This window comes from Pelodiscus sinensis, chromosome W, assembly GCF_052426305.1.
Source record: "Pelodiscus sinensis isolate ZL-2025 chromosome W, ASM5242630v1, whole genome shotgun sequence".
NCBI lineage: Eukaryota > Metazoa > Chordata > Testudines > Trionychidae > Pelodiscus > Pelodiscus sinensis.
Window position 1 is genome coordinate 8,505,337 of NC_143084.1, and position 24,426 is coordinate 8,529,762.

Below are 24,426 nucleotides of genomic sequence, written 5' to 3' on the forward strand. Positions count from 1 at the left end.
GCTACTCATCCATGTGGGCACTAACGATACTGCGAGGTGTGACACTGAACAGATCAAGAGTGACTACAGGGCTCTGGGAGTACGGGTGAAGGAGTTTGGAGCGCAGGTGGTATTTGCTTCGATCCTTCCTGTGGCGGGTAGGGGCCTGGGCAGAGACAGGTGCATCCTGGAGGTGAATGCCTGGCTGTGAGGATGGTGTCGCCAGGAGGGCTTTGGCTTCCTCAACCACGGGATGCTATTCCAGGAAGGACTGCTAAGCAGGGATGGTGTCCACCTTTTGAGGAGGGGGAAGACCCTATTTGGACACAGACTGGCTAACCTAGTGAGGAGGGTTTAAACTAGGTTTGAGGGGGACAGGTGAGCAAAGCCCACAGGTACGTGGAGAACATGGAGACCTGGGAGATAAGTCGGAAATGGGAGGGAGTGTGGGCTACAATGGCTGAGAGAAAGGAGGGTCAGGGCAAAACTGGGAGGCAAGGTCAAATCAGTATCTTAGATGCCTATATACAAATGCGAGAAGTATGCATAATAAGCAGGAAGAACTGGCCGTGCTAATAAATAAGTACAATTATGACATTGTTGGCATCACAGAAACTTGGTGGGATAATACACATGATTGGAATGTTTGTATGGAAGGGTACAGCTTGCTCAGGAAGGATAGACGGGGAAAAAAGGGAGGAGGTGTTGCCTTGTATATTAAAAATCAACACACTTGGAGTGAGGTGGAGATGGACATAGGAGACGGAAATGTTGAGAGTCTCTGGGTTAGGCTAAAAGGAGAGGGTAGGCCCGCTGCTCAGTGAGGAGGGAGAAACAGTAACAGGAAACTTGGAAATGGCCGAGAAGTTCAATGACTTCTTTGTTTCGGTCTTCACCAAGAAGTCTATGTAGGAATGCCTAACATAGTGAATGCTAGTGGGAAGGGGGTAGGTTTAGAAGGTTAAAAAAAAAAAAGAGCAAGTCAAAAATCACCTAGAAAAGTTAGATGCCTACAAGTCACCAGGGCCTGATGAAATACCTCCTCTATCAGCTCCTTGAGTATTCTAGGATGCATCTGAGCCTCTAGCTATCATCTTTGGAAAATCCATGGGAGACACAAGAGATTCCAGAGGACTGGAAAAGGGCAAATATAGTGCCCATCTATAAAAAGGGAAATAAGAACTGTGATGTAGTGGGGGTACCTGGCTGGTTTCTATGCTGCTGGCTCTGGGGTAACCCCCACTGGCTGCAGTTGGTACCACGGCCCAGCAAAACAGGATGAGTCATTATGCAAAGGGTGTCTCAACTTGTCTGACCAGCCACCCCCCATGGAGAGGAACAAAGGAAGGTGGATGCTGCCCTGGCTGGGGGGCAGGGCTGGAGGAGAGTGAGTTAGTTAGTTAGTTTCTGTCTGAGAGCATGGAGGAAGCAGCGTCAGCAACAGGCTGGGGGGTTTAGAAGCCAAGACCCCTGCCCCATATGAAGGGGGGCTGAGGCATCCTAGGCCTGCCCTGTAACCTGATGACATCTGTGCTGTGCTGTATCCTGGAGAAGCAATAAATCACCTCTATTCTACTGGCTGGCGGAGTCTGTTCCCGCCATTTTGGGGGTGCAGGAGGCGGGGGACCCCAACGCGTCGTCACAAGAACAACCTAGGAAACTACTGACCAGTTAGTTTAACTTCTGTGCCAGGGAAGATAATGGAGCAAGTAATTATGGAAATCATCTGTAAACACTTGGAAGGTGGCAAGGTGATAGGGAACAGCCAGCATGGATTTGTAAAGAACTAATCATGTCATACCAATCTGATAGCTTTCTTTTGCTGTTCTCCCTTCTACCCTTCCTTAGAATTGTGAACTCTATGATTTCATAATCACTTTCACCCAAGCTGCCTTCCACTTTCAAATTCTCAACTAGTTCCTCCCTATTTGTTGGGATCAAATGTAGAACAGCTTCCCCCCGGTAGCTTTTTCAACCTTCTGAAATAAAAAACTGTCTCCAATGCAGTTCAAGAACTTATTCGATAGTCTGTACCCCACTGTGTTATTTTCCCAACATATATCTGGATAGTTGAAGTCCCCCATCACCACCAAATCTTGGACTTTGGATGATATTGTTAGTTTTTTAAAAAAAGCCTCATCCACTTCTTCCACCTGGGTAGGTGGCCTGTAGTAGACTCCTAGCATGACATCACCCTTGTTTTTTAACCCCTTTTAGCCTAACCCAGAGACTCTCAACATTTCCGTCTCCTATGTCCATCTCCACCTCACTCCAAGTGTGTTCATTCTTAATGTATAAGGCAACACCTCCTCCCTTTTTTCCCCGTCTATCCTTCCTGAGCAAGCTGTACCCTTCATACAAACATTCCAATCATGTGTATTATCCCACCAAGTTTCTGTGATGCCAACAATGTCATAATTGTACTTATTTATTAGCACGGCAAGTTCTTCCTGCTTATTATGCATACTTCTTGCATTTGTATATAGGCATCTAAGATCCTGATTTTGACCTTGCCTCCCAGTTTTGCCCTGACCCTCGTTTCTCTCTGGGCATTAGAAAGTTTTATGAGAAGCAATCCTATTCTAGGCATATCCCATTGTCCTGACGCAACCAAAACTTTACCTCACTTTAAGTCATGATAAGAGGAAGCTGTATGCTTAATTTGGTGGTCCTACCTCTTACCATTTAGGAGGAGTTCTTGAACAGGCGAAACTCTCTCAAATGTGTAGCAGATTTTATGTGCTTGAAGACTTATGTACCTCCTCAGTCTTCTCCATTTTAGGGATGTAAGCGACTACTTAGGCATACGCTTATTGGATACTCATCGGATTGTCGACTTAACTAGTTACTTCCTCAGCCCCCCCTCCCCCCCATTGTTGCCCCTGTCAGAGAGAGGCAGCAAGGGGGCAGGGAGCAGGAGCCGGTGCTGGTGGGAGCCAGCTTAAAATCTGTTTCCGCCAAGCACCATCAGGAGGCAGGGGTGCAGCCGGGACCTGGCAGCGCTTCCGCCTTTCAAATGTAGCAGGAGCCGGCAGGGCTCTTGCTACATTTCAAAGGCGGCGGTGCCCTTATCAACTAATAGATTTGCATCGACTATTCGATCAATGATTCAATTAGTTGATTAATCTAAATTTAATATCCTTACTCCAGATTAAACAAGCCAATTGCGTTTCAATCTTTCCTTGTAGGTCATGTCTTCTAAGCCTCGAATAACTTGTAGTACTGTTCTCTGGACGTCTTCAATTTGTCCACATCTTTCTAATGCCCAGAACTAAACACAATACTTCAGCTGAGGCCTTGTCAATGCTGAGTAGAGTGGAAGAATTGCTTCTCAGATCTTGTTTACAACACTTCTGGTAATACATTCCAAACGGTTGCTCACTGATTTTTGCATCAGTATTACACTGTTAATTGATTTAGTTTGTGATCCATTTATAATTCCCAGATCCTTTTTCCTAGGCAGTCATTTCCCACTTGGTATTTTTTGTAATTGATTGTACTTTGTACAAAGTGTAATACTTTGCATTTGTCTGTACTGAATTTCATCCTATTCAGGCCATTCCTCCAGTTTGTCAAGATTATTGTGAATTCTAATTCATTTAAAGCACTTGCATCCCTTCAAGTTTGGTATCCTCTGCAAATTTTATAAGTATACTCTGTATGCCATTGTCTAAATTATATATGACAATATTGAATAGACTGGACCCAGAATGTCGGTGTCGCTTTTCCAGCCCTCTCTGTTTCCAGTATTTATGCTGAAATCCCCTTGCTGTTCTGACCTCACTCTCCTCAAATACCCCTTCGTTTTTTTAGTGTATTAAGCTGAAGTTCTTCACCCCTACTTTTTGCCTTGTGTAACTTTGTATTGACTCCCCTGTAGCCACTCTGCTGGGAGAGCTCTCTCCTGTTGCCATCAAGCACCATTGCTGCTTTCAGTGACACTTATGTTAGTCTGAGGTGTGGTTTGGTTTTTTTTGCCCACACCCCTAACTGACAAAAGTGCTAGTATAGAAATACCCACAGTATTCCACTCTACTAGAATACTAAAGGTACAAGGGTCATCTTTAAATAAATTGAGATACCGGCAGTCCCCAGGTTACGTACAAGATAGGGACTGTAGGTTTGTTCTTAAGTTGAATTTGTATGTAAGTCGGAACTGGTACATATTGTAGGGGAAACTCTAGCCAAACATTTCTCCAGAGCTCAGTTTTATTCTCCCACACCTCACTTCCCTCGGTCCTTTATTCTCAAGCTGAGGTGTCAGCTGAGAAAAGCCGCCCCGCGTCTCCCTGGTCTGCTGGGGAGGGGGCGCTAGTTTCGCATCTCCCTGGTCTGCTGGGGGGAAGCAGCTAGTGTGGGGTTGCCTCACATCGGATCCCTACTTACAAACGGGGTAAGTCGGATCCATGTAACCCGGGGACTGCCTGTACTAGCCCTACAGAACTTGAAAACAGGAGACCAGCATTTTAAAAGAGCGACAGTTCAAATGCAAGAGGGCTTGGAATGGAGATGCTGGAAACAATACTGGGACCTCCCCGTGGCCATGAAGCAACCTCTGTCTGCGGCCAGCCTGGCCTGCTGTGGGCTGAGTCTGCTTCAGGGCAGCTTCCCCTGTTCCCTCCCTCCCTCCCTCAGCAGCCTCTGTCTGTGGGGAGCTTGGACCCCCCCCCCCCCCCAAAACAGGGACTGCTGCCACCCCGTACTACTGCCTCTATCAGAGGTAGCAGTGGCTGCAGGCACCTGGTCTGTGAGGGGAGCTGGTATTTAAACTGGCTCCTCTCACGGACCGGCTCCTGCCTGGCACCCTGCACCGCTGCCTCGGATAGAGACAGTAGCATGGGGTGGCCGGGGGCTCCCTGGGAGTGGTGCCAGATTGCACTGGCTGCCAGCCCTGCCCCCAGGGACTATAGAATAGTCAACTAACTGCTAAGAATTCATGTGGTTATGCAACTATTCAATTAACCAATAGCTAACATCCCTAAACCAGACTGCAGAACTGGATGGTTCTTTGTGTGATGTCCCTGTGGGTGCTCCACTGTTGGTGTTGGGTTGTCCTGGTGCCGCAGATCGGAGTTTTTCCTAGCAGTAGTCATCCAGACCGCACGTGCGTGTCAGGTGCTTCATGCCCTTTGCCCCTTCTCTTTGTGTGCACGGTCTGGCTCTTGCCAGTTCCTTCTTTGCCACCCTCGGTCACAGACTCCTCAGCTAAAAGAAGGGCTTCTCCTGCATGGTCTTTACCACCAAGCTGTGTAAGCACCAGGGACAAGCCCAGAACATCTGGCACTGTCCCGGCCCATTCTAAAGACGTGTATGCCAAGATGCACCGTGCTACGCCAGTGCTGGCTACTTCAACTATGGCAACAGCACCCGTACCAGCTCAGGAACTGGCACCGGTTCAGTCTTCAGCACTGGCTCGGATCTAGGGGACCGCAAACTCAGCAGGCCACTACAGCACTGCCGGCACCGAGGGGCTCACCAGCACCAGCTAAGGCACGCTCTAAGACCAATAGACAGACCGCCATTTCCCCGAGTCCGGAACCGATCACATTTTTCTCCGGCACCGTCCTACCCCCTTGCTTCCACCGCTGGCACTGGTGGGAGATGTGCATCATCGCACTGATAGGAGGCATTACAGATTCTCTCCCTGCTCCTCGGGCCTGTACCGCTCATCTCCTATACCTTGACACATATCAGTGTCTCCTCTGCCCTCTTCAAGAGGCTTGGTCAGATTCCCTGGATCTCCCACTTGATCAGTGTGTGCTACTTATCACAATGACTATAGGAGCACCTTTTCTTCTAGGCACTCCTCCCCCACAAGATCTTACTGTGATCATCATAGACATTGATAATATCGTGTGGCCCAATGGGGGCTATCATAGTAATATCTATCACCAATGCATACATGACACTGCTCTCCTTGGGTATGTCTACACTACAGCGCTAATTCGAACTAACGCATCTAGAACTAAAAACTAGTTCGAATTAGCATTTTGCTAATTCAAACTAGCGTGTCCACATTAAGTGGACCCTGAACCGGGGTTAAGGATGGCCGGAAGCAGTGCCAGCAGGGCGTCAGAGGAGGACTTAGAGCGTGGAGATGCTGTCTCAGGCTAGCCGAGGGCTGTGCTTAAAGGGTCCTGACCCCCACCCCGGACAGACAGTTCTCAGGGGTGCCCCGCTTGCAAAGCAGTCCTGGCTTGGAGTGCCCGGAGTACCCACACTGGGCACATCACAGCACTCGGCCATCAGCCCCGCTGCACTTGCTGCAGGCTGCCATCTGGGGAGAGGGGGCAATTGGGGGGCTGCAGGAGAGCTTCCACCCCCAGAAGCCTGCAGAGCCAGCCCAGTCCTCCCCATCGGGGGCTCGTGCCCCATTCCTCCCTCACCTCCTTCCACTTACCCTTCCCTAGCCCCTCTTCTTGACGTACAAAATGAAGATAACGTGTCTTCCAAAATGGAATCTGTCTTTATTGAACAAAACTGGGGGAGACTGGGAAAAGGAGGTGGGAGAGGGGAAGAGAGAGGCTGGGAGAAGGGAGGGCAACTAAAATGATCAGGGGTTGGGAACAGGTCCCATATGAAGAGAGGCTAAAGAGACTGGGACTTTTCAGCTTAGAAAAGAGGAGACGGAGGGGGGACAGGATAGAGGTCTCTAAAAGCAGGAGTTGAGTGGAGAGGGTGCATACAGAAGAGTTCTTCATTAGTTCCCATAAAGAAGGACTAGAGGACACCAAAGGAAAGGAATGGGTAGCAGGCTTCAGACTAGTAACAGAAAGTTCTTCTTCACAAAGCAAAGAGTCAACCTGTGGAACTCCTTGCTGCAGGAGGCGGTGAAGGCTAGAACTGGAACAGAGTTTACAGGGAAGTGAGATCAAGTCATGGAGGTTGGGTCCATGGAGTGGTATTAGCCAGGGGATAGGAGTGCTGTCCCTGCCCAAGGTTTGTGGAAGGCTGGAGAGGGATGGCACGAGACAAATGGCTTGGTCACTGTCTTTGGTCCATCCCCTCCAGGGTCCCTAGTGTTGGCCGCTGTCGGCAGACAGGCTACTGGGCTAGATGGACCTTTGGTCTGACCCAGTACGGCCATTGTAAGCTCAGGGCTCAGGGTCGGGGGTCTCACTGGACCCCCTTGATTCTCTTGCACACCTGCTCCTGGGTGGCCAGGCTGGCAGCTATCCTGGCCAAGCTGGCCACTTTCCTGTGCCTAGTGCGGACATCGTGGACGAGGTCTACGATGTCCGCACTAGCCCAGGAGGGTGCCCGCCTCTTGCGGTCCTGGGCAAGCTCCCGGGAGCCGCCAGCCTGGTCCTGGGAAGAGCGGGAGGGCTGGGGGGCATCGGGTGGGTGGCTCGATCAGTGCCAGGTGCAGGGTCTGCTGGCTGGGTGCTGGCAGGCTTGCACCTGGCACGGGCACCGTAGCCAGCCCGTGCCCCTTTAAGGGGTCCGGGGCCGGGAGGGGGGCAGACGAGTTTCCCTAGTGTTGGCCAGAGTGGCCACCAGGGAAAGCTGGGGAGGGCTAGCCTCCCACTAGTTCGAATTAAGGGGCTACACACCCCTTAATTCGAACTAGCTAGTTCGAACTAGGCTTAATCCTCGTAGAATGAGGTTTACCTAGTTCGAACTAAGCGCTCCGTTAGTTCGAATTTAATTCGAACTAGCGTAGCGCTAGTGTAGCGCCTATGAAAGTTAGTTCGAACTAACATCCATTAGTTCGAACTAACTTTGTAGTGTACACATACCCCTTGTTACTACTGGTCCACCTCCAGATGTTGTTCTATGGTTTCTCCTGCACCAGCCCACAGGCATCCTTCCACCCCACTCCCTTAAACCACCTCTCTCCCTTCCCAGCAATCTGAGCTGGAGGAAGGCCAACTCTCTGAACAGGAACAACTGGACACCTCGCCCGCAGACCACTCCTCCTCTTCTCCAGACAAGGCAGTGATTCCAGGTGATACCTCACCCATGGATTACCTCAGGGAATTTCAGGAGCTGTTTAAAAGAGTAGTGGCCAGCCAAGAGGTCCAATTGATGGAGGTACAGAAGAAGCAACATCGTCTTCTCAAGAATTTTCAACCTTCACAAAGGGCAAAGAGCGCACTGCCCATTGACGGGGCTATTATGGAGGTGGTCAACGATATATAGCAAACTCCAGCCTCTGCCTCACCGACTAACAAAAGGGCATGGACTTTGTTTTTTCTCACCCCCAAACTGAATTCTCTGGTCGACACCATACAACAAAGAGCTAAAGTGCCCAAATAAGAGTGCTGCGTCCGACAAAGAAAGCAAGCGCTTGGACCTTTTTGGTAGAAAGGTTTATTCATCAACTGTAGTACTAAAGATGGCCAATTATGCAGCACTGTTAGCTAACTACGATTTTGATAATTATTCAAAGCTTACAGATCTCATGGAACATTCGCTTGACAACAAGTGGCCAATCCTGAAGTCTGTCATTCAGGAAGGCTATGCATTGGTGCAAACAGCCCTACAAGTAGCTCTGGATGTCACGGAGACAGTTGCATGCTCCACCGCCACATCAATTGTAATGCGAAGGACCTCTTGGCTGCAATTAGCCGGTGTTCCCAAAGAGCTGCAATCTAAAGTAGAGGACCTCCCTTTCGACAAACAGAAAATATTCGCCGAAAAGACCTGATGAGGTCCTCCATACCAGTAAAGATTCAAGAACAACTTTGCCAAAATTAGGCATGTCTAAGCCGCCCCCCCATTGACGAAAACGGTATGTGCCATATCAAAGGCACCGTGAAATTGTGTACCCCAGGTACCAGAATAGGGAATTTGATCAACAGCATAACAGGCAACATCCTCAAAGGAAGCATCTGCAAAATATCTGTACGTTCAATGAGCAGAACAATAAGTAGCAGGTTTCACGTATTGGTTGTGGGCATGCAAGATTTCCCCCCCCCCCCCCCCCCCCCCGGTCTGTCAACGCCAAGACCAGGTCTGAAACCACTTTGTCATTGGTGGGCTGCCATCACCACTAACTGCGGGGTCTTCAAGCTCATAACCTCAGGCTATGCAATCCTGTTTATATCACTTCCCTCTCCTTCTCTGCCCCTCTTCAGGGACCCCTGTCATGAGGTCCTATTAAAGCAAGAGGTCCAACAACACCTCACCCTCGGGGCAGTGGAGAGGGTACCACATAAGTTCAGGGGCAAAGGCTCTTATTCCCACTACTTCCCCACCCAAGAGAATGGGAGGCTGGAGACCCATTCTTGACCTCCACAGACTCAATCGGCATCTCTGCAAACAGCGGTTCAAAATGGTGACCTTGGCATCTATCATTCCAGCGCTTGACCAGGGGGACTAGTTTGCAGCCCTCAACCTACAAGACGCCTACTTCCACGTTATAATTCACCCTGCTCACAGGCGTTTCTTAGGTTAAAAAGGTAGCATGTGGTATTGGAAGTGATCTATTGCTACTGTAAATCTTGTCTTCTGCACCCAGGGTCTTTTCCAAAACACTTGCCATGGCTGCAGCATACTTATGACACAAGGGCATCATCCTATTCCCATATCTCGATGACTGCCTGTCACAGCTCACAGGTTGTGCCCACACTTGGCCCCTCGGCTCCTGGGCGGAACCCCCCTCTCCAGTGCAGCGACCCTCTCTTGGGGTGCCCACTCTCACCTGGGGGGGGGGGGTCCGCCCCTCTGCCTCTGCGACTGGGCCTTCAGCCGCCTACCTCTGCTGTGAGCTCCTTTGGGGAGTCCACTCACTCTGGAGCCCCGGGGCCTCCCCTCCCAGAAGGAATAGTGCCACCCTGTTCTCTAGACCAGAGCATCTCCCAGCCAGCACAAAACAGGAGGGTTTATTGAACTTTGAACACAGCAAAGGATCTCTCAGGCCAGTAGGCCCGGGCCCTCAACCCTGCACATCAGTCTCCCCTCTGTCTGTCCCCCCCAAAACAGCCCTCATCTCCCAGCAGAGCCTCCACTATCCCCAGCAACGGCCCCTCCCCAGTCCATTGTCTTCTCCCCAGGTAAGAGGGTCGCCTGGGCCCCTTTTCTCCGCCTCCTTTCATTCATCCAATATTCTCCCCTTGCTGGGATCAGCTCGGCCAGTTGCTGGGGTCCCTCTCTGCAGCCGTGTCATCTAAGCAGGGCCGGGGTCACCAGGGACCCAGACACCGTGGCTCCAATTCTGGGCTGTTCTCTGAAACAACAAACTCCCCACCTTTGTCACATTAAATTAGTAATTTCCGGGCACTCAGTGCCCCCCTGTATGTAACACCCCCCCCTTGAACCCCCAAAACTCCCCACTCTGCCTAATCAAAGGCCTCTTCTTTGTGGAAACACTCTAATCAATTAATGCAGTGCAAGTGGTATTCGAATCCCTAGGTCTCATGATCAATCTTCAGAAGTCTTCTCTGACTCAGCACAATCCTTGGAGTTTATAGGCGCCCGCTTGCACTCAACCGCAGCACAGGCGTACCTACCGTTACAGAGGTTCAAGATGATACAAGACCTCGCTGCAGTTGTCTGAGTCCCATGGTACAAATACTTACATTGTGGTGGCCGTGTGCCCCATTAGCTGAAGGACAGGTATGTGGTGGCTCATGCACAGCTATGCTTTTGCTGCATACAACATTGTGAATATTGTGCCTGGATGGCGTGTGTACGGAGGGCAAATTGGGGGGGCCCCCCCCACCTACCCAGGGTGGTCGTGTCCCTCAGGTGGTGGGCTGAACCCAATAACTTACTAGCTGAGGTGCCCTTCCACCGAGACTAGCCCGTGGCACAAATTATGTTAGATGCCTCTTTCCTCGGTTGGGGATGTTGAAGCAAAAGACTTCTCTGTGTTTAGGTGGCTAACACACAGCTTTATTGATCAATAAGGCACAAAGTGAGCCAAACGTGAACCCAGCAGGACCGGGCCCAGTAAGGCTGCTAATACAAATCAATCCTAGTATCTTTAGACCCTTAACCAAACTAGTCTGAGGTCAGGGCATCCAATTACAGAAATCCATCAATTAAATTCAGAAGAGAAGACTGTTGTCACTCCCTACTGCCTGTTTCTTCTTGGTAAGAGCTTCAGCTCAAATGCATTCTAATGCATTCCAAAGGCCTCATCCTTCTGGCCTTTCTCACATCGGTGAAGGAGAGTTCACGCTCTAGCGTACGTGCAGAAGCAAGAGACTTAAATGGCTTCTGTTATACAGAATGGCTTATAGCTAAATATGAAATGGCTTCCACAGGGAGCACACTTGGACGGTCACCTAGTACAGGGCTGATGGTCCACCAAAGAAACTTTTTTCCACATCAATCTCTTGGACCTGAGAGCTGTCTTCAATGTGTGCAAGCGCTTCTCTGTGTGCATCCAGGGCACCCCAGTCAGAATCCTCACTGACAATATGACCACGATGTACTACATATATCAATAGGGTGGTGCTTTGGCGCATAGGGAGTGGGATCGAGCAATATGCTTATGGAACTGGTGTATCCAACGCAGAGTAACACCGATGGTCAGGGCTCGACAATCTATTGAATCTACTCGCCCGTGGCGAGTAGATTTCAGCCCGGCGGCGCGCGCATGCGCAGTGTGGGGCTGGTGAGTGGCTTTCACCGCAGTTCGTCAAACCCTGCTGATGTTGTCATACTTACCCGGCATCAATGATGTCACAGCAGATGCACTTAGCAGACATTTCCTGAAGGACCACGAGTGGGAGCTAAACCATTGTATACTCCAACCAATTTTCCGCCGCTGGGGATTTCCCCAAATAGACCTCTTTGCTTCATGCCACAATGCCAAATGTCTGCCGGAGTGGGCCTGGGATCCCTCGGAGACACCTTTATCCTCAATTGGAGCGGCCCCTTCATGCCTTCCCTCCAACCCCACTGATCCCCAGGGTCCTTGAAAAGCTCAACAGGGAAGGAGCAACAGTAATCCTCATAGCCAGGGCTTGACAAACCGTGGCAAAAGCCGCTTGCCAGCCCCGCATGTGCAAGAGCTGCATTGCGCATGTGCGTGCTGCCGGTAAACAGGGTGCCGGGCTGAAATCAACCCGCCACGAGCAAGTAGATTCAATAGATTGTCGAGCCCTGCTCATAGCCCCCTTTTGGCCCCGTCAAACATAGCTTCCTTATTTCTTTCGGATGTTTTCTCTTCCACCCTATTCCCTTCCCGAACACCACGATCTGTTGATTCTCAGGACCATGGCGCTCTAACACATCCCCAGCCCAGCCTACTGCGCCTGACAGCATGGTTCCTTGTTGGTTCTGAGAATCCGAAATGAAATGTTCTCATTTCTGCTATGTATCAAATACCTCTTTGACGCAAACATACTTCTCTATCCACCTGTCTTCAGAAGTGGTGTGGATTTGTTTCATGGTGTACAGAAAGACACCTGGACCAGAGTTTCAAGCCCCTTCATGAGATCTTGGAATCTATTCTCTCCTTAAAGTAATCAGGCCTAGCCTTGGCTTCTCTCAAAATTCATCTTGCAGTAATTACTTCATTCTGCCGTACTGTAGATGGAGGGGGGATATGATAGAGATATATAAAATCATGAGTGGTGTGGAGAGGGCGGATAAAGAAAAGTTATTTATTAGTTCCCATGATATAAGGACTAGAGGACAGTAAATGAAATGAATGTGTAGCAGGTTTAAAACTAATAAAAGAAAGTTCTTCATGCAGCGTGTAGTCAACCTGTGGAACTCCTTGCCAGAGGAGGCTGTGAAGGCTAGGACTATAACAGAGTTTAAAGAGAAGCTAGATAAATTCATGGAGGTTAGGTCCATACAAGGCTATTAAGCAGGGGATAGAAATGGTGTCCCTGGCCTCTGTTTGTCAGAGGCTGGAGATGGATGGCAGGAGACAAATCGCTTGATTATTGTCTTCGGTCCACCCTATCTGGGGCACCTGGCCCTGGCTACTGTCGGCAGACAAGATGCTGGGCTAGATGGACCTTTGGTCTGACCCAGTACAGCCATTCTTATGTTTATGTTCTTATGAGTGTCAGTATTGGCACACCTCACTGTTAGCCAGTGGCTGGGGTAGTGAGTGATCTGTGAGCCCTATCACACCTGAGTCTTTGACTGCTAGGACAAAGTCCCTTCGCAGCGGGCAGCCAGGGAGACTGACGGGTGCCTCAAAGAGTCTGCCCCATGGAGGCGCCACAACTCAATGCTCAGCTCTTACTGCGTTTACCCCGACTGGCTATAGTTCTTTTGATTGTGTTTGGTTCTGTTACAGCAACAGGAGTCGTCAGGTTAAAGCTTAAACAGTTACTATTTTATTGTTACAAGGCAAGCTTAGCTGTTAAATGTCACTGCTGTGTTACAGATGACACAGCCACTACAAAAGGCAAAACCGAAAATACAATGAAAAGTCACTTAAAGGTACCATGAAACCCTTTTGGCTCTCTGAGCTCTTATTGAATGTGCGCAAAAATAGACACCTAGCAGATATATTCTCACTCCTGCGATCCTTACTCCGGCAAAGCCAGTGTTTCTCTCAATCCAAATGGGAAGCACTCAGTACGAGACTAAGGTGTCCTAAAGTCTCGGGGGTCCAAGACCGCCTCATCAGCAGGTATATGGGTGGATCTCCAATTAGAGTGGGGCACAGGGCCCCACTTTATATCCCCGTGGTCACGTAGACGCTTCTCTAGCCATTAAAATGCCAATTAAGTTGGAATGTCTTTGTGACGCCCGTTCCCACAGGGGGTCCAGAGCTTAATTTGCACCTGTGAGGTGGAGGTAACTAAATCATTAGGGCCAGACATCCTTTTTCTGATGGGGCAGTAGATTCCTCTTCTGGGGCAGAGTGTAGGCGTATCAATACTGGTACCAGCCAAAGGTAGCCCAAGGCCCTATCACCTGCTGGCCCAATTGCCGTTATCTGGTTCCTGTCTTGCATCCAGGGCCATTATTATTCCAGCACCTCCGGAGGCCCTGGAGCCTTTGAAGACAGAGTTTCGCTCTCAAGGATTCTCTCACCCAAGGATGTTGGGGGGGCGGCGTTTCTTTCTGGCTACACTCACCACAAAAAGATTTACCCAGGGGACTATCGAATCTTCATCCACCTCATAGGACAGCGCCACAGTTGTGGAACCTGGAATGGTCCTAGGCACCCTCACTCAACACTCCCCCCACTTGAGCTACTAGCCGCCTGTCCACTATTGATGTTAACCATCAAAGTGGTCTTCCTATTAGTGAGAACATCTGTTTGCAGAGTGGGTGAGCTCACTGCACTAGCTGTTAAACCACCATACACAGTAGTCAAAAAGGACAACGTTATACTCCATCCTCACCCTTTCTTTGGCCCAAAAGTGTCCTCTGAATTACATATTAATGAGCCAATTGTTCTTCCACCCTTCTATCCAAAGCCACACACATCTCAACAGGATGCCATTCTTCTTTTTTTCCTGGGGAGTTCTATTCCAACTTCTTAAACAGATGAACTTCCATGTTCATTCTGTTCAAAGGAATTTTAAGAGTGGGATTTAGATACTGCATACTGTACTTAACATGAACCAGGCTAGTGTCTGAAAGGCTGTGCACTATTTTGGGGAAAATCTGATTCATGTTGATGGGCTATACCGGGGTGGGCAATAATTTTTTGCCTTGGGGGCCACTTCAAAAATTTTTTGAAGTAGCCCTAGGCCACCCCGGAATGGTCTGAGGGTGGGGGAGCCCCTTTGCTCCCCACTTCCCACTAGACACCTATGCCCTGGAAGGAGCTTGGCACGCTCCCCCACCCCCAGGCCAATCAGGGCCTGGGGTGGAGGAGCGTGGGAACCCTCCTCCCGCCCTGCAAAGAGCATGTGGCACTTTGGAGTGCTGCGAGGCCGGGGCAGGGCGAAGGAAGCGTCACGCAGCTCCCCCAGACCCTGATTGGCCTGGGGGCAGGGGAGTGCACAAAGCCCCCACCCCCCCCACGCCCTGTGAGCTGAATTTCAAATGGTGTCCTATGTGAAGGACATTTGTAGATGAGTAAATTGCATGTTTGTGACGGACTGGGCCGGGTGTGGGCACAGCTGAGGGCGTCCGCTCAGGGCAAATTGCTCAAAATTGGGGGCTCCTTACAGCCCCAGACTGGAAACCTTCCCAAACAGGCCATAAACTGGTCACACCGAACACTTTAGCTGCCTACCTGGCCAGCTAGAAGCCTCATGAGCAAATCCCCTCTGACACCCCAGCAATATCCATGCCCCAAACAGCCCCGGGCCTAACACACAGGTGAGGGGTTATAGGACCCGATCTCACCTACCCCGAACGGGTTCTCCGGTCCCAGAAACCAGCCACAGATCCCAGGTCAGTTTACACTCTGGACCTTACCCACAAATCACACTGAGCCAAACCTTTAGAATCGAACATCTAAAGGTTTATTACAGAAAGAAAGAAAAGCATGAGAGCGAGGTTGTTAAAGTATCGTACATTACATGCATTGAATCTCCCAGTTCTCGATGCAGGCTCGCAGCAAAGATGTTATAACTGCTGGCTTAAAAGTCTCTGGTTACATCCTATGTCAGGATGGGTCCGCAGTTCTTTCCGGCTCGTTGTTCCCTGCAAGGCTCCATCTGTGATTCGGAGCCAAGCTGAAGACCAAAAATGGAGGATGGCACTTATATACCTCCTGGGTCTCTTCCAAGCTGGAGAGTCACATGGTCAGTGGCCAGGCCTATAGCTTCATTCCCCAGGTGTGTCTTTGGCCTTTAGAGAGCTGTTGTCCCTAGAGCCCCACTCATTAACATATCCATATGCTGAGCATTCCTCGCCTATTGCTCAACCTTGTACAGCAAAGTTTCCAGCATCCATAGAGAGTACATGTTTATAACTTCACGTACAGTTATTATACAATTACCTGAATAGCATATATAGAATCAGAAGACAATAAGCTTTTGTTTGACACCTCACATGGCCCACTTTGTATACACTTTGGGGCAAATACCCCCCCCCCCCATGGGTGCAGCAGTGAGCTGGCTGCTCCCTTTAAAATCCAGTAACGTGACAATGTTACTGTTCAAATTTTCACTCAGCTGGAGGTTGGGTCTATCCTTTTTCCAAAATAAACTTTCTAAGTATGCTCCGAAAGTGACTCATTGTGCTGTATCATGAATAATAGCTTCATTTAGGCCTCAGTTGAAGTATTGTGTCCAGTTCTGGGCACCGCATTTCAGAAAGGATTTGGAGAAACTGGAGAAGGTCCAGAGAAGAACAACAAGAATGATGAAAGGTCTAGAGAACGTGACCTATGAGGGAAGGCTGAAAGAATTGGGCTTCTTTAGTTTAGAAAAGAGAAGACTGAGGGGGGACATGATAGCAGTTTTCAGATATCTAAAAGGGTGTCATGAGGAGGAGGGAGAAAACTTGTTCATCTTGGCCTCTGAGGATAGAACAAGAAGCAATGGGCTTAAACTGCAGCAAGGGAGGTTTAGGTTGGACATCAGGAAAAAGTTCCTAACTGTCAGGGTGGTCAAACACTGGAATAAGTTGCCCAGGGAGGTTGTGGAATCCCCATCTCTGGAGAGATTTAAGAGCAGGTTAGATAGACATCTGTCAGGGATGGTCTAGATCAGTGGTTCTGAAATTGGGGTCCATGGGCCACTAGTGGTCTGCAGACACCTTACAGGTGGTCTGTGGCTCAAGCTCAGCCCCCTCCCTCCCCATAAAATGGGGAGCCCACACTGGTGTTGCAGCCTCATGGCACCTGTCTCTCCCCCCCCCCCCCCCCCCCCCATGCCCAAGGTTGGAGTGCCAGCATGTGGGGGGGGGGGGGGGGGAGGGTGAGAGTGGAGAAAGCTCCAAGCTGCCTCACTGGATCTGCCTCATGGGGAAGATGTAGATCCAGAAGCTGCTCCACGTGCTGCCACTGCCCCTGCATCGACTTAAACTGTGCACGTGAAACACGGGTAAAACAACATATCCGCTTTAAGAGTGAGTGCAGGGATAGGAACAGGGGAGCGGTTGAGCACTAAGACCCAGGGGAAGCATTGCTTCCCCTAGGTCTTTTGGCCAGCAGCCATTTTGTGCCAGCACCCTTGGGGAACCAGGTAAGCTTGGGGGCTGGGGGGGCGGGCAGGTTCTGAGTGTTTGTAGGGTTGCCAAGTGCCCGGCATTTTTGCCTCCTGGCTGGGAAAAATTCAGAAAATACTGGACATCTCAGGTGTCCAGTATTCTCTCTCTCTCTCTCTTTTTTTTTTTTTTTTAAACCAGACAGGAGCTGAAAATACCAGACTGTCTAGGTGAATATTGGACACCTGGCAACGTTAGTGGTGCCCAGAGCTGGACATAATACTCCAACTGAGGCCTAACCAGCGCAGAGTAGAGCGGAAGAATGACTTCTCGTGTCTTGCTCACAACACACCTGTTAATGCATCCCAGAATCATGTTTGCATGATAGAGTTAATCTGGACTACGGGAAGCCCTTCACTTCAGTCATCCCTTTCCCTTCCTCTCCTGCCCCCCCCCCCCCCCCCCCCAGGCACCAGGGGAGTGAGGTGTTTCAGTTGGGGGGAGGAATTGGAGGGGTTTTTTGCTCTTTGCTTGTGTGTCCCCCAACTGATTTTTCTGTGGGTCAGTGGCCCCTGACCCAAAAAAGGTTCCCCACCCCTGCCATAAATGAAGACAGTATTGAAAGCTTTTGTGTTGGATGTAAATTTAATATTTTAGTTGAAAATTAAGTTTGAACGAACATGAGACAGTTAAAGCACTTAATCTGTTCAATAATTTTGATTTAGTATTTCCTTTCTTACTGGTTAATTTAAACCAATCTCCCTAGCTGAAGCAGTAGCAAAAATGGCTCTGGTGAGTTCTAAGATTCTGTGACTTTTTTTTTGGGGGGGGGGGGGGGGGGGGTCACAGAATACTTCAAATTGTAATTCTTATATGCTGATGATCAGACAGATCCTTAACCGAATTAAATCATGCAACATTTTCAAATGGGATTATTTCTTACTGGGTATCTGCAATCTACCTTAATGTGTCCCTTTTTAGGCAATATTTGAATGCAGTAGTGTTAGCATTAAGAACAGACTCTGAAAACTGTAAACATATTTCAGACAGCACATTAGCATTAGCTGTTACCAAGCCACCACACTGCTGTAATTTAGAAGCTTTAACATTACTGTGTGATCAGGTGAGCCAGTCATATTTTGTATACTATTGCAGTTCAGCTTTCTTTTGTACTAATGATGGAACTGACTTGTTCTTTTTTTTATTGTAATTTATCTTAATCTTTTACTGCCCAGTCATTTTTTTTTAAACAAGTCTTAAAACATTTTTGCACTTGCAGGGTGGCTGGTAACCTCAGATGGGAATTTAAAGGAGTAAATGAATTGTGTGCTATATTGGTTGTGACATTGTTCATTAGGTTTAGTTTTTATGTTAGTCTCCCTTGTTCTATCTCCCTCACCCCGTTACCTTTGTTTCCTTGCCATGAGTGCTCCCTTACATTTTCCCTACCATTTATCTTGCAAAATAAACATCTCCCTACACTACTTTTGGTCCATACCGCCCCTGCTGCCACCATCCATGCACCCCTTTTGCCATGTGTAAATTTACTATCCACCTAGTAACCAAAGGACTAAACCTAACCAGTCAAAGTTAATACAGAAAAGGATAGAAGTGTGGCACTGTCCGGGACTGCACCGCCCAGGAACTTTTGGGAAAAGCTAGGAGGGTGGGGTCAGAGGTTCATCTCTTGTAGCCTCTGGCTTAAAGGTGCCTTGAATTTTCCTTCCCCTACTTCTGTAAAAACAAAAATCCTCTTACTACTGTGAGAGAAAAGGAACTTTCTCTCTTGCCCACCTTCACACTCCAGACTGCTGCTAGTGGTGAGGGACTCTACTAATCCACCCATCTCCAGCCTCCTGCTCCAGTGTGCATAATTTTAGCACTTGTCTTAGTTGCCGCTCCAAGCTTTATCAGAGTGAAACAGATCTGATTTACTGCTGTCAGTGCTGTTCTGAATGGCTACAGTGAGCTCGAGTCCACTTAAACTCTTGCTTGGTTGAAGTTGTAAGCAGCCACAGAGGCTCTAGAGTGTTCTTTCTGCTGATGTAGAACACAAAATTGCATTGATCTTCAAACACTTTTTTTTAATGGAAGTTCTACTTTCTGCAGAAATTGGTACCACTCACAGGAAAAGGACCACATCACTGTGAATGAGCACTAAAAGAATACCTGTCAGGAGATGTTAGATTGGGGGGGGGAGTTCCTCTACTTTATCTTCATTTCTGTTCTATTTAAATTATTCTATATGCTTCTTCTCCAACACTTCCATTCCTCCTTCTGTGTGCCTGTATCAGAAAGTGTGGTCTGTATCCCTGAAAAGCTACTTAATTCTCCAATAAATCTTTCTTACCGCAAAGTCAGTCTATTCACAGAACATCACTCTAGTTATTTAGCTTTAGACTTTAATCTGTTTTACTAACTGACAGATTACCTGGATCTTTACCCTACAGCTAACGTTTGAAGTTCACCTACATATGTATGCTTTCCATAGTGTGTGGTTTCTTTAAAACCAAAAATTCTCAGGTTTCTAACCATATAGCTCCATGCTGTAGCTGTTCTCCAGTCATAATGAAACTGTAAATAACCATTTGGGGAAAATGTTTAATACAGAAATAGGACTAGCAAACTGTGGCGTCTGTTTTAGATGTTGGACTTTCTACATATATTCAATTCGTTCTAGCATATCAAAGCATTTGAAACATTTATGTTAAGTTGGTTTTTTTTCTCTTTTTAGGGGTAGCAGATGGTGTAGGTGGCTGGAGAGACTATGGGGTTGATCCTTCTCAGTTCTCAGGGACTCTAATGCGAACATGTGAACGTTTAGTAAAAGAAGGACGGTTTGCACCAAGCAATCCTGTTGGAATTCTTACTACAAGTTATTGTGAGCTGCTGCAGAACAAAGTACCTTTGCTTGGTAAGTGCGCTGCTGCAGAACAAAGTACCTTTGCTTGGTAAGTGCAGCAAATATTGTTCTGGTGTGGTGCATGTCCTCCTAGATGCAGATATGTAGACTTAAAGTTGTTTTATTATTTAAACTTGGAACACTAGCATAAGCCCCTGCCAGCTTTTTAATTTAAAGAGGAAAACTCTAAATGAAACTGCAGATCTGTAACCTTGTCTTATGAGGATCTTGCACAGTGGATACAAAATAAGTTCCTGCTGCAGTCAGCTAATACTAGCTATATCTTCAACAAAATAATTCTCAATTTGAAACCTTTAGGGAGTTTTTAGCTTTGTGATTTGAGCTCAGGTTGAACCTATATTTTTCTGAAGATAGTAACTAGAGTATCCTGTTATTGGGTCTCCTTGCCCCTTACTGCTGCTCTTGAGCTTCCTGTACACTGTAAGTTTTAGACTTCGCTGAATGTAATTCAAAGGGGTAAGATTGTACTGTAAATGGTTTATGCTGTATGGTCATTGGCATGCTATTGTATTTCCTTTGTGCACTGCATTTAACAAATCATTTGTAGCATATTTCTTTTGCTGTGCTTCAAATCTCTCTTCTCACAAAGTATGCCTTTGGATATGTGCATGCAACACCCCTGGAAATCAGTGGGAATTATGAGTGGACGTGAAGGCAGAATTAGGCTGTGAATAGGCAACCTTGAAAACTGATCCCTAAGGCTATGTCTATACTGCAAAAACTCACGGAGCGTCCACAATACAAGCGCGTCTTTGCACGAGAAAAAATACAGTAGATCGTCAGAAGACGGGGCTTTTTGTGCAAGAGTTATTCCTCTTTCTATGAGGAATAAGCCTTTTTGCGCAAGAGCTCTTACGCAAAAAGGCATGTGTGGATGGGCAGGAGGGGGTTTTTGCACAAGAACTGGCCTCCAGGAAAAAGCACACGTGCTCTGGTGGATGCTCCAGACAACTCATGACAGCTCTATAGTTCCTGTCTGCTGGCCCCTCCTTAAAGGTGCAGGCCCCCTGGACAAGCTTCGTGGCAGGAAGCTGACCCCAGAGAGCAGCACCTCACCCCGTGGCTCTCCCTGCCACAGCCAGGATGAGGCATGTCTGCCCCTGCTACCCCCGGCCCTCATCAGGAGCAGCCCCCGGGGGTCACAGGACCCACCCAGGGGCACCAAGAGGCGCACACCCTCCGGGTCTGGTCCAGAGGTCAAGGCCCTCTTGGAGCTGTGGGGACAGGAGGAGGCCTTGCAGGATCCCTGGGCCCGGAGGAGAAATGTGGATATCTTTGGCCGGATGGCGCAGGCCTTGGCCGAGCATGGACATCCATTCCGGACCTTTGAACAGGTCCGGAGTAAGGTTAAAGAACTACGGCTGGCATATGTCCGTGCCAGCAAGTGCTCGGGGGCAGGACCCCACACCTGCCCCTACTTCAGGGAGCTCCATGCCATCCTCGGGGATGTGGGGGACGAATCCCCATCCACCCTGGTGGACTCTGGGCTACGGACCCCCATAGTGAGGCAGCTGGAGTAGGAGGGCGAGGGCCAGCCGGCTGTCAAAGCAGAGGAGGAGCCGAGGGGCACTGTGACCCTGTCTTTGGAGCCGGTGCCTGGCAGCCAGGATCTCTCCCAGGCCACCTTGGACAGCTGGGAGGGATCCTCAGGTGAGTGGTCTCCTCATCACTCACTTCAGAGGGTGGGGGAGGCAGGTGCATGGGGGGCGAGTGTTGCTTGGGCTGCTCCGGCTGGACACCGCGCACGTGCCACATACGTCCTGCCACGGGGGGGAATGCCACGGGCTGGAAGCAGACTAGCCACAAGGGTGCAGGCCTGACACCCCCCCCCCCCCCGCCACACACACACACACACACACACACACCGAGGAGTACTGCACACAGTACGCAGCCATACCTGCCCATACGAGACAGCAGCCGCGTCCGTAGAAAGTGTTGCGAGCCACCCCGTGTGTGCGGCCCCCAGGGAGCCCCAGCCTGCTCCCGGCTCCTCTGCCGCCCCTGAGGGAATCCCACTGTGGCCGGACACTTCCCTGGGCTGCTTGTCTGTGGGCTTGGGGGTGGGGAGGAGGAAGCGGGCACCCCAGTCCTCTGGGCCGCAGACTGTTGGTCGCTGCTCACAGAGGAGGGCACGGCCTCAGGGACAGTGTCTGCAGGGATGACTGACCACCTCTCCCTCTGTGTGTTCTCCACAGCCGGACCAGCTGGGAGTGAAGGGCCAGCCAGTCCACCACTGCCACCTGCCACAGTTCAGGGACCACGAAGATGTGCCAGGGCCCGGCATCAACTCATGCAGCACCATGTCACTGACATAGAGAGGATGGAGGAGATGCTGACCCACAAGGTCCACTCCAACCTTGAGTGGCGGCAACATGCCTGAGGACAGTATCTGGAGCTGTGTGACCGCATGTGCGATATAATGGCCAGCATGGCAGCACACATGGCCAATGCTGCTCCTCCTGGCTCCCACCCTCCTGCCCCTCGGCCATGCCCATGCCCTCTCCTCCTGCCCCCCGTCTTGGCCACCTCCCTCTGCTCACTGCCCCCACCCATCCACAAACCCGACTAAGCCCCCACACCTGAGGTGGCACAGGCAGCTGACCCTCACAGTCATGAGTCCCCCTCCCAGTTTACAGCCCCCTCCCCCTGCCCACCTTTGGTTGATGTTGAATAAATACAGTTTATTCTTGGTTGCAACACTGGCATTTAATTTCAAAAAGGGGAACTATGCAAAAATGAGGCTAGTTAAACAATGTCATGGCTCCTTCCCCACGCTGGCACAATAAATGCAGAAGTGGGGGCCAGCAAAAAAGGCAAAGGCATAAAATGAGCTCAAACTAGCTACAGGAATAAAGGGAAACAAGAAGACTTTTTATAAATACATTAGAAGCAAGAGGAAGACCAAGGTCAAGGTAGGCCCACTGGTCAGTGAGGAGGGAGAAGCAGTAACAGGAAGCTTGGAAATGGCAGAGATGCTCAATGACTTCTTTGTCTCAGTCTTCACCGAGAAGTCTGAAGGAATGGCTAACATAGTGAATGCTAGTGGGAAGGGGGTAGGTTTAGAAGCTAAAATAAAAAAGAACAAGTTAAAAATCACCTAGAAATGTTAGATGCCTGCAAGTCACCAGGGCCTGATGAAATGCATCCCAGAATACTCAAGGAGCTGATAGAGGAGGTATCTGAGCTTCTAGCTATCATCTTTGGAAAATCATGGGAGACAGGAGAGATTCCAGAAGACTGGAAAAGGGCAAATATAGTGCCCATTTATAAAAAGGGAAATAAGAACAACCCGGGAAACTACAGACCAGTTAGTTTAACTTCTGTGACAGGGAAGATAATAGAGCAAGTAATTAAGGAAATCATCTGTAAACACTTGGAAGGTGGCAAGGTGATAGGAAACAGCCAGCATGGATTTGTAAAGAACAAATCGAGTCAAACCAATCCGATAGCTTTCTTTGGTAGGATAATGAGTCTTGTGGATAAGGGAGAAGCGGTGGACGTGGTATACCTAGACTTTAGTAAGGCGTTTGATACGGTCTCGCATGATATTATTATCAATAAACTAGGCAAATACAACTTAGATGGGGCTACTAGAAGGTGGGTACATAACTGGCTGGATAAGCCTTCTCAGAACGTAGTTATTAACGGTTTACAATCCTGCTGGAAAGGCATAACAAGTGGGGTACCGCAGGGGTCTGTTTTGGGACCGGCTCTGTTCAATATCTTCATCCACAATTTAGATATTGGCATAGAAAGTACGCTTATTAAATTTGCAGATGATACCAAGCTGGGAGGGGTTGCGACTGCTCTGGAGGATAGGGTCAGAATTCAAAATGATCTGGACAAATTGGAGAAATGGTCTGAGGTAAACAGGATGAAGATTAATAAGGACAAATGCAAAGTGCTCCACTTAAGAAGGAACAAGCAGTTTCACATCTACAGAATGGGAAGTGACTGTCTAGGAAGGAGTACGGCAGAAAGGGATCTAGGGGTCATAGTGTGATACTGTTGCAAAAAAAAGCAAACATGATTCTGGGAAGCATTAACAGGTGTGTTGTGAACAAGATACGAGAAGTCATTCTTCTGCTCTACTCTGCGCGGGTTAGGCCTCAGTTGGAGTATTGTGTCCAGTTCTGGGCACCGCATTTCAAGAAAGATGTGGAGAAATTGGAGAGGGTCCAGAGAAGAGCAACAATAATGATTGAAGGTTTAGAGAACATGACCTATGAAGGAAGGCTGAAAGAATTGGGTTTCTTTAGTTTAGAAGAGAGAAGATTGAGGGGGGGGACATGATAGCAGTTTTCAGGTATCTAAAAGGGTGTCACAAGGAGGAGGGAGAAAACTTGTTCATCTTGGCCTCTGAGGATAGAACAAGAAGCAATGGGCTTAAACTGCAGCAAGGGAGGTTTAGGTTGGACATTAGGAAAAAGTTCCTAACTGTCAGGGTGGTCAAACACTGGAATAAATTGCCCAGGGAGGTTGTGGAATCTCCATCTGTGGAGATATTTAAGAGTAGGTTAGATAAATGTCTATCACGGATGGTCTAGACA

At 49.0% G+C, this 24,426-nt stretch overlaps 1 protein-coding gene across 3 annotated transcripts in view; it reads left to right on the top strand.

Moving 5' to 3' along the window:
* The window catches only part of LOC112544843 (protein phosphatase PTC7 homolog), a 95,425-nt gene that overhangs the window by 8,297 nt on the left and 62,702 nt on the right, over positions 1-24,426 (top strand). For 2 of the 3 annotated variants that reach the window (XR_016348227.1, XM_075914699.2), the window contains exon 2: positions 19,688-19,867. Coding sequence is in view for 2 of the 3 variants with exons in the window: in XM_075914699.2 (XP_075770814.1) it covers positions 19,688-19,867 (180 nt within the window). In the remaining variant the exon portion in view is untranslated. Of the gene's footprint in view, positions 1-19,687; positions 19,905-24,426 lie in introns of all 3 variants that reach the window. The other variant, XM_075914700.2, reaches the window with a different exon arrangement.